The sequence below is a fragment of the Alligator sinensis genome, unplaced genomic scaffold (genome assembly GCF_000455745.1).
Source record: "Alligator sinensis unplaced genomic scaffold, ASM45574v1 scaffold87_1, whole genome shotgun sequence".
Taxonomy (NCBI): Eukaryota; Metazoa; Chordata; order Crocodylia; family Alligatoridae; genus Alligator; species Alligator sinensis.
Genome location: NW_005841929.1, coordinates 1,626,767 through 1,639,643, shown reverse-complemented (window position 1 = coordinate 1,639,643; position 12,877 = coordinate 1,626,767). Strand labels below are relative to the sequence as shown.

Here is a 12,877-nt window from a genome sequence, read left to right as displayed (position 1 = left end):
GATAAATCCAAAGATTTCAAATAGGAATCCATGGTGTCAAAACAACTCTGCCTTGCCATGGTCTTTCTGAGTTCCACTTGCCTCCTACCGGTTGCCAGTGCTCACTACCCAGACAGTCCCTGTTGCTGCTTGCAGTGGTTGTAGTGCAGGGGCCTGGAACAAACTGTGCGCTGGTTTTACCTCCCCTTCCCCTTTAACAAACTGCTGCTACCGGTAAGGTGCTGATTTATGAGGAGTGGGTATATGCACAATCTCAAATACAAGATTTTATCTCTGTAAGGTTAACATTTGGCTGCTTGACTTCCTGTTGAAATGATAGGCGGGCAGCTTTCTTCAGTGCACCCAGGTAAAGAGAGATTATTCTTGGTTTTAGTCTCGTCATAAATTAGGTGTTAGGGAGATAAAGCACCTGCAGTGCAAAGGGTGGGGTGAGTAGGAGTTTCATCTGCTGCAGTAAGTTCGAGTGTGGGGAGCCTGCCTGGGGACTGGTACCCTCTGCATACTGTAGAGCCTACGTGGAACAGCATTTGAGAAGCAGATAAAGACCCACTGCTGAGAAAATCCAGTAATCACTGAGTCCCACCTGTTAAAAACTAGTCCAAAGGCTGATCCAGCCAGGCAGATGAGCAAGGGGGGAAATATATCATCCACCCTCTTACCCCCACTCTAATTTTTAAGTCACAGATACACAGACTATTAAGACCACAAGGTAGGGAATTCCTATCAAAATCCGTAGGGAAAAAAACCTTACTGAAAATTAAATGCTGACTCCAGACAGGGAGCCAGCAGCCCACCAGCGCAGGGAAAAAGAGAGGGGGGTCTTTGACCACTGGAAGGGCTGATGGAAAGATGGTGCTGCCCCCACCCCACTGATTGGCTGTGAGGACTGCCAGTCATGTCCCCTCTCTCCAATCAACAGTGAGAAGTGGGGCCAAATGACAGGCAGCCCTTGCAGCCAGTCAAAGGTGTTGGGAGCCATCTACTCTCTGCCTACAAAATAGCTGCCAGGCCCTGTGTTCTGCCCATGATATCAGTGGACAGCTGCCCCAAATTTGGTAGGTCCTTACTTATAGGAAGATCTGACCTCCTGTATAATGGGCCATAGGACTTTCCAGTAATAATTCTAGTTTCAACAAGACTAGCACATTTAAAACCACATCTTAGCTGATTTAAATATTCCTCATGCTGGGTTCTCTACCACAAGCCTTTGCAAGAAATTCTAGTGATTAATTACCCTTGCTATCAAGAATTCAGACCTTTTCTCGTCTAGAGGCAAAGTGTGGGCAGCAAGGTTTGCATCTCTTTGAACAGTGTCAAATAAGAACACCCAGCCTCTGTCTGCTTTGCTCCTTTCACACCCTTTTTAAGGTTGGATCTACATCTCCCCCCCCCCCCCCCCCCCCCCTTCCTTTCTGCAGGGAGAGAATAAGCCCTGCCAGCTGCAGCAAGTTTGGCACTCTGCTCATTTTGGGAGATTAGTGCTTCAGAGTAAGAGCATCAGCTGAGTGTGTGCTAGGCACTGGCTCAGCAGTGGAGTATTGTGCTCTGAACCCCACTGTGGAATTATTTCCTACAATAATATATGATAAAGTAATTAGTTCTTCACCAGAACCTTCCATTTCAAGGATCTTAAAATGCTTTACAAACATGAATAAATGAAGTCTTACAGCACCCTCCTGAGGTCCATGAATATGATTATCCCCTTGATCTCTGATGAGGAAGCTGAGGCACCAAGAAGTTAAGTGATTTGCCCAGAGATTCTGTAGCAGACCTAGAACTCCAGCGCAGGTCTCCAGACTCCCCTGTACTTCTGCCTCCAGGCCACGATTCCTCTTCTGCTGTCTCTATAGTATTTACTGCCCTTTTATAATGTCTATTGCCCCTCAGATTTTCTACCTATGTTGTGTTTTAAAAGAAAAAAATTTACTAAATGCCATAAACCACTGAGTGGGTTGCAACAGACTATGCTGATCCTTGGCCATATTCCCAGCCCTGGTAGCTGATGCTTCAGCCTAGTCAAATTTAAGACAGACAGACCTGCCTACACTAGTCTGCACAGGAGTTAGGGAGTGCAGAGTGATGCTTAAGGCCTCAAATCAGCAGCAGTGAGTGAATGCTAAATTTAACTTCAGGTGGAAACCATGGGACCTGAGGTGGGGAAAAAAAGAATCATCAGTCTTATTCCAATTTGGGAAAAGCACTGAAGTTCGACACCCCTGGTTTTAGCTGGTAAACAGTATTAATTTCTAGCGATTGAAAAAAAAGAAGCAGGATTGCAGTCAATGCCATCCAGCAAGAACTTTCAACAACATCATTGCCCATGCAGAAGGGACTTCTGTGAGCAGTTAGTAGGAAATTCAGTGCATGTGCATTCAAACCTGGGCTGGTTCAGCCCTAACGCATTTAATATGGTTATAGGCCTCAGGAACAACTGTAGTCATCTTGCTTATGCAAGGCACCTCACTTAACGAATTGACTTCCCCAGGTTAATAGTCAACAAACTAGACTTTTGCCCTTTACTTCAATAAGACAAAGATGTGGTCCACAACTTTAACTCAATAATTTGACATTTCCAGGCTTCAGGTATAACAAAGAACAGAAAGCAAGGGGGGAATATCCTCTGACAGTGTATGTTGCAGTATTTCATACTTCCACATGCCTTTGTTCTTCATTCTGTATTTTAATTCACGTGATGAAGTTTTCAGACAGAAGTGGATGTCATATGTGTAAGCTGAGTTCCTTGTTTTTTCTTTTGCCTGTCACTGGCTGCATGTTCTCTATTGATGTCTTGTTCCTGGTACTTGACACTGACCATCTTGTCTGTGAAAGGAAGCACTTCAGCTGGCTTGCCTGATAAGAAGAAAGGGAAGTTTGCTTGGTTTAGTCACTCCACAGAAACCCATGGTAATGTTTCACTGCGTTCTGTGTCCATAGCACGTGTCTATGTTTGTGTGTGCGCGCGTGTGCACATGTGTATCTATATGTATATATCTCTATCTATATATAGATAGATATATTATAGATACACACACACACATGCATGATATATATCTATAGTATCTGTGTGTGTGTCTGTGTGTGTATATCTATATAGATATATCTATATATATTGTATCTGTGTATATTTATGCATGTGTGTATCTTGCTCTTTCCATTTGCTTGCACAGCATCCTGTACTTGTGTTTGAGGTAATAAGCCCTCTTGCAAATCAACCTCCTGCTAATGTCTTCAGAACTGTTTTCCATTTGCAATCAAGCTCAAATACATTTTAATAGTGCTTCGCCTCATAACTGATTTACATGCCAAATATCAATGTTTTGTTTTCCTGGAGTGGTCAGTCTGTATGAAAACAAAATGTTAACCATGTGTGTTGGTTTCTTTTGCAGTTTAGGTGCCTATTTGTTATGCATCATAATATGAATCCCCTTCTCTTCTTAAGTTGTCTCTCCAAAGACATAAGCTAGGAGCACCTGTATAATAGAAAGATACAGTGCATTTGGTGGTGCAATGCTCAGAAATACCATATAGATGCTTGAGATAATTGGGTTGGGATAAAGGGAAAATTCTACAGTTTAGGAGGCATCTCTGTTATAATTCTTATGAAGTGAAAATGCAGGTTGTATTTGGAAGGGTCCTCCAGGTGCATAAAGAAGGCCTGGTCATATCACCCATTGGGCAACTGCCCAGCTGAAAAGCAAAGCATACTTGTCCTCAGATGTTAATTAAGCACTTTCTCTGATAGCAACAATAAAATATATACTCTTATTAACATAAAGCATGTTGTGAGAGCCCATTAGGTGCCTTTCCATCTGATAAGTCTAGCTATCTAGCTGTTACTGTTCTGAAAGCTGGACACCTGTCCACCTCATGTGTGTTGAGCTTCAAGAGTCATTTCTTTGTCTTCAGATTCATTCTGTGCACTCAGGGCAGGAAAGAAGGAAAGGCACATTTAATGAGGCTCTTTTATATTGCATCTGATCTCAGACAATCAGATGCTAAGGAGTTTTATTGTAACTCCTCAAGGAAGGGACAAGCAGGGAGGAACTTGGAGGGAGTAGAAACTGAAGAAGGAATAAAAGGTTCAGGGGGTAAATAAAAGCAATGAAGTTGATCACTTATTCAAATCCAGATTGGGTAGATGCAGGTGTAAGGTTGTTATCAACTAATGGCTGTTCAGTGGCATTCATAAAATCAATTAGTGGACTCAGTCTGATTCTTAGGTAAGCAGTATTCACACAAACAGTCATTTCTTATTAGCCTCTTTGTTAGTAGCATCAGAATCATTTAACTTTAAATGGGCTGTAGAGACCAAACTACTCTGTCTTCAGCGTGGGGCTCTTCCTGTTCCTGTAAGGCTGAGGCACATTGAGTGGGGTATATCGGGGAGGCTAGCATCTCTGCTGCTTATGCTGGATGTTCCTTTAGGATAAGTAGAAGACTTTGGTCTGAAGCGTCATCAATTTGGTATTTTCCATGAGCCTTCAACCTAGCACAACACCAACGTTCATGTATTTAATGTATAACTGCACAAGTGTAAGACTGCTTTTTTTTTTTAATGTTCCACTGAATTCAGTGAAAATTCCTTTGCTGGTTTTGCTGAATTTTCCCTTCAGTTTCCACTGAACCTGTTTATAAGGTTTCAAAGAGCCAATTCACAGAAGGGAGGAGAGCAGCTGCTCTTATCCCATTTTTTATTTGATTGGGGGATTCGTGTCTAAAGGGTCCTGACTACCCCTGCTTAGTCTGAACTCTTCATTCAGCAAACTACCTAAGGCTTATATCCTGCTACTCAGAGCCCTTTTGCTAAGCTGGTTCCTCTAGTATCATAATTTACTAATAGAGGGTTTTCTATCTGATTGTCAGCACTTTCTTTTTTCTTCTCTTTTCTTTGTCCATCATAGTGAGCATGCCCACAAGTGAGACGGAGTCTGTAAACACAGACAATGTGGCTGGAGCTGACATTGAAGGAGAAAACTGTGGTGCAAGGCTGGCGTGAGTACATTTACAGTCCAAACATATATTGCTCCTCCTACGGGCAGGATTCATTTCAAAGGTTAAGGCCCTGCATCTTAAGTGCAAACTTAGGATTCTTTAAAGGAGAAAATAAATGGAAAGTTGATTATGAACTCTAATGGGTCAGATTCTGATACTGGTCATAGCAGGTCAATTCAGACTGAATCTGAATCCCAAAGGAGGGATTTTGGAAATACATAATGCGCAAAAATATCAAAATCTAATCCAGCATAAAGAGAGCTGTTGCTATAAAATCTGTAAACAAATTGCTGATGAAAATCTTTTTCTTAATTAAACATTCTCCTTTAATGATGGATACTCAGATAGAATAACATTGCTCTAATGCATGGAAACCAAAGAGTGAGACTGGCTAATCTTTTTTAATTAAAAGAGCAAAGTGCAAAGCAAACAGCAAGCATTAGATATAATATAAAGCCATTTTGATTTTAATAATTTATTCAGGTTTAAAATATTCAGGCATTATTAATAAAATGGGTAAAGGATTGAGATACCTGATCCCAATTCTGTATGCTTTCTTCACATCAGCATTCCTCTTGGCATCAAGAACTGGAGGATCAGGCCCTAAGTATTAAAATCCCTGTCTCCTTAAAAATGATGGATTCTGTTTCAGAATTCTGGGTATGTTTTCAACTCTGTGCACAAGGCTTTTGTCAGGATTAATGGATTTTTTCCTACTCATCATATTCTGATTACTGCACATTGTATGGGTTTTCCTATTATAAAAATGTTAATGATGGCATTGACTGCCGTCTTCTATGCTACTCCTTTCCAGTTCTAGGCAGGATGCTACAATAATATAGAAATACCTTAGGCAGGACAAATGTGTGTTTTTTCTTTAATGGCCCATATAAAGGATTTGGACACAATACAAAATGTAGTAGGCTGTATTATGCAAGGCATTTAGATATCTTGTGCTATGGTGTAGCAGGTTCTTATGTGGGAGCAGTTAGGACAGGGGCAGGCAAAAGGAGTCTTCTTTGTCGCTCCCAAATAGCTTATGCAAAAGTGGGTCACATTGCAGACTCAAGGAGTGTGTCACTGCCTGGAACTACCCTGTAAAGGTAGGGAATATGCAGTACTCCAGTCTGCATATTCCCCTGCACAATGAAGAATTCAAAGGCATAAGCATGCCCCAAGATTCCTGTAATCTGTGTTGTAAAAGCAAAATTTGGCTCAGTAATACCAGTCAAGAGTTGTCGCTATCTGTAGTAAATGATCTTGTGTGCCAGGGTATATTGTATATGCCCTTTGCTTTTCTTAAATTGAACTGTATCATTACATAGCTTACAAATCTCATGAGACATTGTTTCCTTGTGCTGACTCCAGCTGTCTGCTGTGGTCCACTTGTTGTCTCTTGTGTTATGTTTAGATTGCAAGTTCTTTGGGCACAGATTGGCTTTTTGTTTTTGTCTGTGCAATGTCTAATGCAATGGAGTTCCTAGATGCTACAATAGTACAATGCTAATAAAAATGACAACTGCATCTATAAAGTTAAATTTATAGACAAATATTACAATTGACTTGTATCCCAAAGGATCCTAAAGCACTTTATGGCCTATATACCATATTTTTCTGCATACAACCCAGCATTTTTCCAAAAACCAGCTGCTGGAAATTGTAGTGTGCTTTATATGAAATAAATATGGTAAAAGCAGTTTCTTCCACTTACTAGGCAACAGCAAAAGTAGAGCCTGTACTCCATGCACAGGAAATGAAACAATAAGTAGGCTTGTCTCCCTAGCTGCTGCCACTCGGATACTTACTACAAGGAAAGATCTTTTCTTCTTCATTCTGTCTTTCAAAACATGGTGCTATCTTAGGCCATGCACAGGCTTTCAGTTTCTCTGGGAGAATTGCCAGTACATTTCCCAGATTGAATCACCCCAGTATCAGGAAGGTCCAAGGAGCAGGGAAGAGGGGACAGTTGCAGACTGAACGCTTGTACTGCTTCCCTACCTGGAAACACTTCTAGCAGTGGAAATTTTCTTATCTTCCACTAATGTGGACCATACACCTCTGATAGGAATTAGAATAGGCCTGCTGCTGTTTTAAGTTCCACTGGAAATGGTCAGCTGTGGATTACAGCCTGCAGCTAGTACTCTCCACTGCATATGAGTAGATCAAAAGTAGTAGAGAATCAGAGATTATATTTTTTTATGCAAAGAGGCTTTACACCCCCTTTTCCCCTCTCCCCAAAAACACCTACATCTCAGAGAAAAGGAAGATAGATCTGTCTCAGGACTCATTCAGATAATTCCTGGCACCGCAGAGATGGGTGGTGCTTCATAACACCAACATGAGAAGCAAGTGGGTTTGAAATTCACATCTAAATCTAGGCTGACAGCAGCACTTTCCCAGTCATCCCATTATGAGCGCAATCCAAAACCCTAGAACTGAAAAGTCTTTGACTTTAGATTAGTTCAGATCTGTATCTGCACTTTTGTGGCATGGGCCCATCTCTAGTTTAACATGCTATTGACAGCAATTAGGGCTGTGTGAAATGGCTGTGTTTCAATTTGGTTTCAGTTTCGGCCGTTTCAGAGGACAGTGATTCGTTTCGGTGTTTTGGATCACTGTCCTGTTTCATTTTGGCCAAATCCTCCAAATCTGTTTCGAACGGGCTGCAAGGCAGGCTTCACACAGCCCTACCCAACCGGGTGGGGCTCGAAGCCAGAGACTGCAGGGCCCCAGCAGGGAGCAGGACAGGGCCATGGGTGGCTCATCCGGAGTAAGGGGAGGGCCGCTGCCCTCCATGCAGGCAAGGAGAGCCCTGCACAGATCTCTGATCCCTGTCACGCTGAGTTGTGGGGCAGGGAAGCAGCGCAGAGCGGCAAGCAAGCCTGCTGGTCCCTGCTGTGCGACCTGGCACAGGGTGGGCAGTGGCAGCAAGGAGACCCCGGCACGGATCTCTGCAACCTGCAGAGCCAAGTCACACTGCAGGGATCAGCACTGCCCTGCCGTGCAACCTAGCTCTGCAGGGAGCAGAGATCCAGGACTGCACGGGGTGGGCAGCAGCGGCAAGGAGACCCTGGCGCAGATCTCTGCTCCCTGCGGAGCCAAGTCAAGTGGTAGGGCAGCAGCATACAGCTGTCTCCCTGCAGGCCCATCTCCAAAACGCTGAAATGTTCTGAAACAGTTCTGAAACATTTCAGATGCCCCATTTCATTTTGGAGATGTTTCTGAGCTTCCCGTTTCAATTTGGATTCAGTGTTTCAGGTGCTAAAATGGCCCGAAACACCTCCAAAACAAAACGGCTGCCGAAATTTCACGCAGCCCTAACAGCAATCTCTCAGGCAGAGAAGCCAGGAAAGCTGAAGTTCAGATTGTTAAAAATGTGCCAAATGCTGAAGTTCTCATTGACTCTCTCTTCAAACTCATGTAAGACAAAACATCTGCTGAGTCATATGAAAAGTTAAGTAACAATTTCAGGATTTGGCCTATTAATTTAAATGAGATTTCCCTGAGGGGAACTGAAGTAAGGACTTACAAAATTTGTACTGATAATAGAAGAGTAGTGATTATCTCATATTTTTCTGAAATATAAGGTTAAATCCTGTGTGAAGAAGGTTGACCCTTGTCAAATGAGTTCTTCTTCTGGTGCTAAGGGCCTACTCAAGTGGTTCAGATGACGCGTGCCCACTTACTCCAGTAGGGCTAGGGACAGACATTACACACAAACCAGTTTAAGTGATCAGGAACTGGTTTATACCTGAAACAGAACAGTTGTTCAGTGCACATAAACCAGCTTGAAAATGGCTGAAACTAGTTTGAGATAAACCTGGTTGAATGTAGTATCAGACTTAACTGATGTGGGTCAAACCAGTTTATGCCATGTCTGTCCCAGACCCCTTGCTGGTTTAAGTTAAATCAGAGTCCCTCAGCATCCCGGCATGCACTCTGGACTGGGTGGGGGTCTCTGCTTCACAGCAACACTGACCTCTCTGCTCCCTGGCCAGAGCTCTGGCAGACTTGCAGGCACAGCAGGGTCTGCTGGCTTCTCCATGCCCCGCTTCCCCTCACTACTTACTGCTTAAGCAGGGATCTCTTCCTCCTCTCTGCCACAGCATGGACCATAGCCAGCATGTGGTACACTGTGTAGGGCTCCAGCAGAGACTGCAAACACAGCAGGGTCTGCCTGGCTTCCCCCACCCTACCCCACCTCACTGCTCAAGCAGGAAATCCCCTCCTCCCATCTCTTACCCTCCCATCTCCCACAGCATGGACCCCAGCTCCACAGACCCTAGGCATGTGGTATGCTAACTAATGCCAAGATGTGTCTGTGTGTGTCTCTCTCTCCAATTTCACTGGGGCAGGCAGACAGAACAGTGACTGCTTAGGGCTGTTTGGAGCTAATCAACAGGTGAGCTGGTCAGCTATTTAAGTAGTTTGAAGTAATGGAAAGAGGCCATTGTCTTGCTAATCGGGTGATAAAGACCCTTATCACTATCAGCCCCCAGATGGCTTGCTTGCCTGTCAGTTTGCTGCAGACAGCATGAGGAAGCAGGGAGGGAGATTGAAAAGCTCTGTATCATCAACAGATGCATGTACTGCAACCCCTTTCCCACCCTGCCTTGCCTCAAAGTGCTAGCCCGGGGTTGGGGGCTGGCTACACTCCCACCCCTTGAGCAGCCAGAGGGGAAAAGCCTGGGATTGTGTAGGCAGACCTCCCTAATGAGAGAGTCCTACTGGGGCCTGGCCACCTCCCCCTCAGCTCAACTCCCTGTAAAAGGGAAGGGAGGGCTGCTCTAGCTCCCTCCACCTTCTAGCCTGAGTCACTGCAGGCATGTGCCTGAATTTCCTCAGTCCAGAGAGAATGTCTGTCTGGTTTCAAACCAGGTCTGCCTAGCCAGGTTTGACTAACCTGCAAAAATTAAATCAATTCAAGTTTCTTTGAATGTCTGTCCCTAGCCTAGAGGATCAAAGCTATGCTTTTAAGCGACACCTCGTGAATTCCTCTTTCCAGTGAATTTTGTATTTACAAGTGAAAGAGTTAGCTGAGGTTTTCATTACTTTGTTGAGTTTAATATCATATTTTAGACACAATTTCATTTCCACACATCTGGTATAGTCTCTCAGCAACCATGCATCTCTGTTGTCTTGTTACAAGCATATTTTTTACCCAAATTACAGAGATCATATTAGGCAAACTGTGACTGGCTGTGGCAGGAGGAACAGGGAAATTTCAAGTCAAAGGTGTCTTTTTTTCTTAGTAGCAATAGGCTGAAGGGCATTTAACCCTGTCATGGTGAGAAGTTTCCCTCAGCATCAGAATTTCCTAGTGACAGGAGGAAAAAAATGCCCAGGAGAGATTGAAAGGTAAAGCAGTTTTGTTAAGGATGACTTAGAATTCCGGGTGGGTCTTTTTGTTCTCATGCAAAGCTGTAGAACCTTGACAGGCTTGATCTGTGAATGATAGAAATAGCTGCTTGCGAAACCCATTCCAAGCATTTCTTTTGCAAATGGAGAGATCTCCTGACAGCCTTGCTTGAAGTCATGGAGACATGTTCTGTGCTAGATCCAAAGACCGCCTCTCAAGTGCAAGCAGTTCTCTATTGCAGAATCACCCTCCAAAGAAATCTTCATATTCATGGTATCTAACCTCAAGGCAAGTACCTTTGTTTACTGTACTGTTTAGAGTGATGGCAACCTTGGAGCCAACAAAAGCTTCACAAAGAGTTCAGCATGGGCTTCTATATTTGCTTATTGTGCATCAAATCCAGTTTATCAAACCAAAACCAATCGAACAAAAAACAGGGGTAAATTCTTCCTTGGTAGAACATCACTGGCTTCCGTGGAATTATATTAGGTATGGGTTTGGCTCAGGATGGCCAGATTGGTTTTTATCCTCATCAGATTTTAGGGACAAGCCTAAAGTTGACAGGTCTGTCTAGGGTTCTAAAAGATATTAAAAAGCATCTCAAAACTTCTGCAGGGCTAACACAAAATCATCAGTGTCACTATATTACCTTGAACTGTAATGCCATCTGCACTGTAATGATAACACAACAGTCCTATTGTGAAGGACAACATTTGGAAGTTGCAGCCCTAAACAGACCTCTACCCATCACAGTTGTGGCTAACCTATTACAACAAGGCATGCTGAAATATGTTTCTCATTATTCTCTACAGCAAATAAACAATAAGCTAAGCCCTCTCTTATGAGAATTTGGTTTCTGTTTATAAGACAGCCTTAGTTCCAAGACTTCCTAAAGGTAATTTCTCACTGTTATGAAACGCTGCATTTTTATTAGGAAAATGTATGTATCCCTACAGAGATTATTTTAATTCGGACCCCATGTTCTTACAGCATTTCAAGTCTCCAATTAATGAAGTCAGGAAGTAACCCTAAAATAATATTAACCTTTTGGGCTCAGAAAATTAGGCTGAAAGAAATACAGCCCTCCAGCTTGGGCAGCTACACCTGTAGTTCTGCAAAATGCTTGTGTTTCTATGAGTGGATTATCTATAGAACAATCCCGGCTGACACTCATTCCATGAGGCCACAGTAGAAGGTTGAAGCATTTGAAAGCAAAGGAAGAGGTAATGAGAAAATGCTTTGCTGCAGTTGATCTGTCAGTGTATTTCCCTTGGCACTTTTCTTGTGCTTTTCTGACTGGCAGAAATATTCCTGTCTCTCTCTTGGAACAGTCACCATTGGAGTCTGTGGAGAAGAGGGAAGAGACAGTCATTTGCAGGTTTGCCCTTTGTTGCTTCTCCTGCTGTTTCAGATTTGACAAGCAAATAAGATGTGGGAAGTAGGCTGTGCAAAGCAGCTAGTATTTGCTTCAGATTCGGTGATTCAATTCGGTGATTCAAATCACTGTCCTGAATCGATTTGGCTGCTGCCGAATCAGCCAGATCTCTGAATCACACAGGCCCCATCCCTCGCCCGCTCTCCCGGCCCCAGCAGTGGCTACCCCACCCACCCCAGCTCCGGCCCTTTAAGAAAATAAAAAACAAAAGAAACCCACACTCACCAGTTCCTGCCTGCAGGGGCGCGATTCCCACTGCCCCGTGCTGGAGCAGGGCTCTGCACCCTCCAAAGCCACTGCAGGAGCTGGTGAGTGCGAGGTTTTAGGGGGGAGGGGTTTCTTAAAGAGCCAGAGCTGGGATGGGCAGGGCAGCCATGGGGGGGGAGGGTTGGGGAAGTGGAGGGAGGTCAGGGGGCTTGTGACAGCACCCCCCATGCTGTGGGGGGCAGTGGGGATTGGCCCTCCCCTCCCCCCTCCTCTAGCCTCCCTTCCCCCACCCCCTACTTACCAGCTCCGAGTCCAGCTCCCTGCTGCAGTGGGTGGGGACTACCTGAATCTTCAAAGCTCCCCAAATCTTTTCCAAATCTATTTGGAGAGCTTCGAATCAATTCAGACCTTTTTATTGGTCCCCTGATTCAATTCAGATTTGGAGATTCGGCCACCAAATTGAGCCAAATCCCCTCCAAATCGAATTGGCACCCGAAGCTTCACACAGCCCTAGTGGGAAGGGCCTCTGCTTCTGCGTCTTGTTCCCTCCACATCAGGAGCTATGCTAGCAAATGTCTGCCAAAAGTTCAGAAAGGCACTCTTGAGTCCTGTGCACAGGCATGATCCATGTGCCTCAGCTTCATGTGACACTCTCCCTATAAGACAGACTTGACCCTTAGTATCCACTGCCAGAACCCAGCATCTCATGAAGTGAGTGTTTAAAGGACAGCAGGCTGCTTTTGTGGAGGAAAATTACCTTCATATTTAAAATTCTGTGACCGGCCACAGAAAAAGCTGGATTATCCATTCAATTCTAAAATTTTATCTTGGTTTCTGAGCCTGATAAAACCCCTCAAGTAGCAAACCACATTAAGGTTTCAGCA

The 12,877-nt window shown here is 44.0% G+C and overlaps 1 protein-coding gene across 1 annotated transcript in view; it reads left to right on the top strand.

Annotated features, from left to right (window-relative positions):
• CACNA1C (calcium voltage-gated channel subunit alpha1 C) overlaps positions 1–12,877 on the top strand; it is a 742,093-nt gene that overhangs the window by 588,570 nt on the left and 140,646 nt on the right. The window contains 1 exon segment of the mRNA XM_025198804.1: positions 4,902–4,992. Within this exon segment, the coding sequence (XP_025054589.1) occupies positions 4,902–4,992 (91 nt within the window).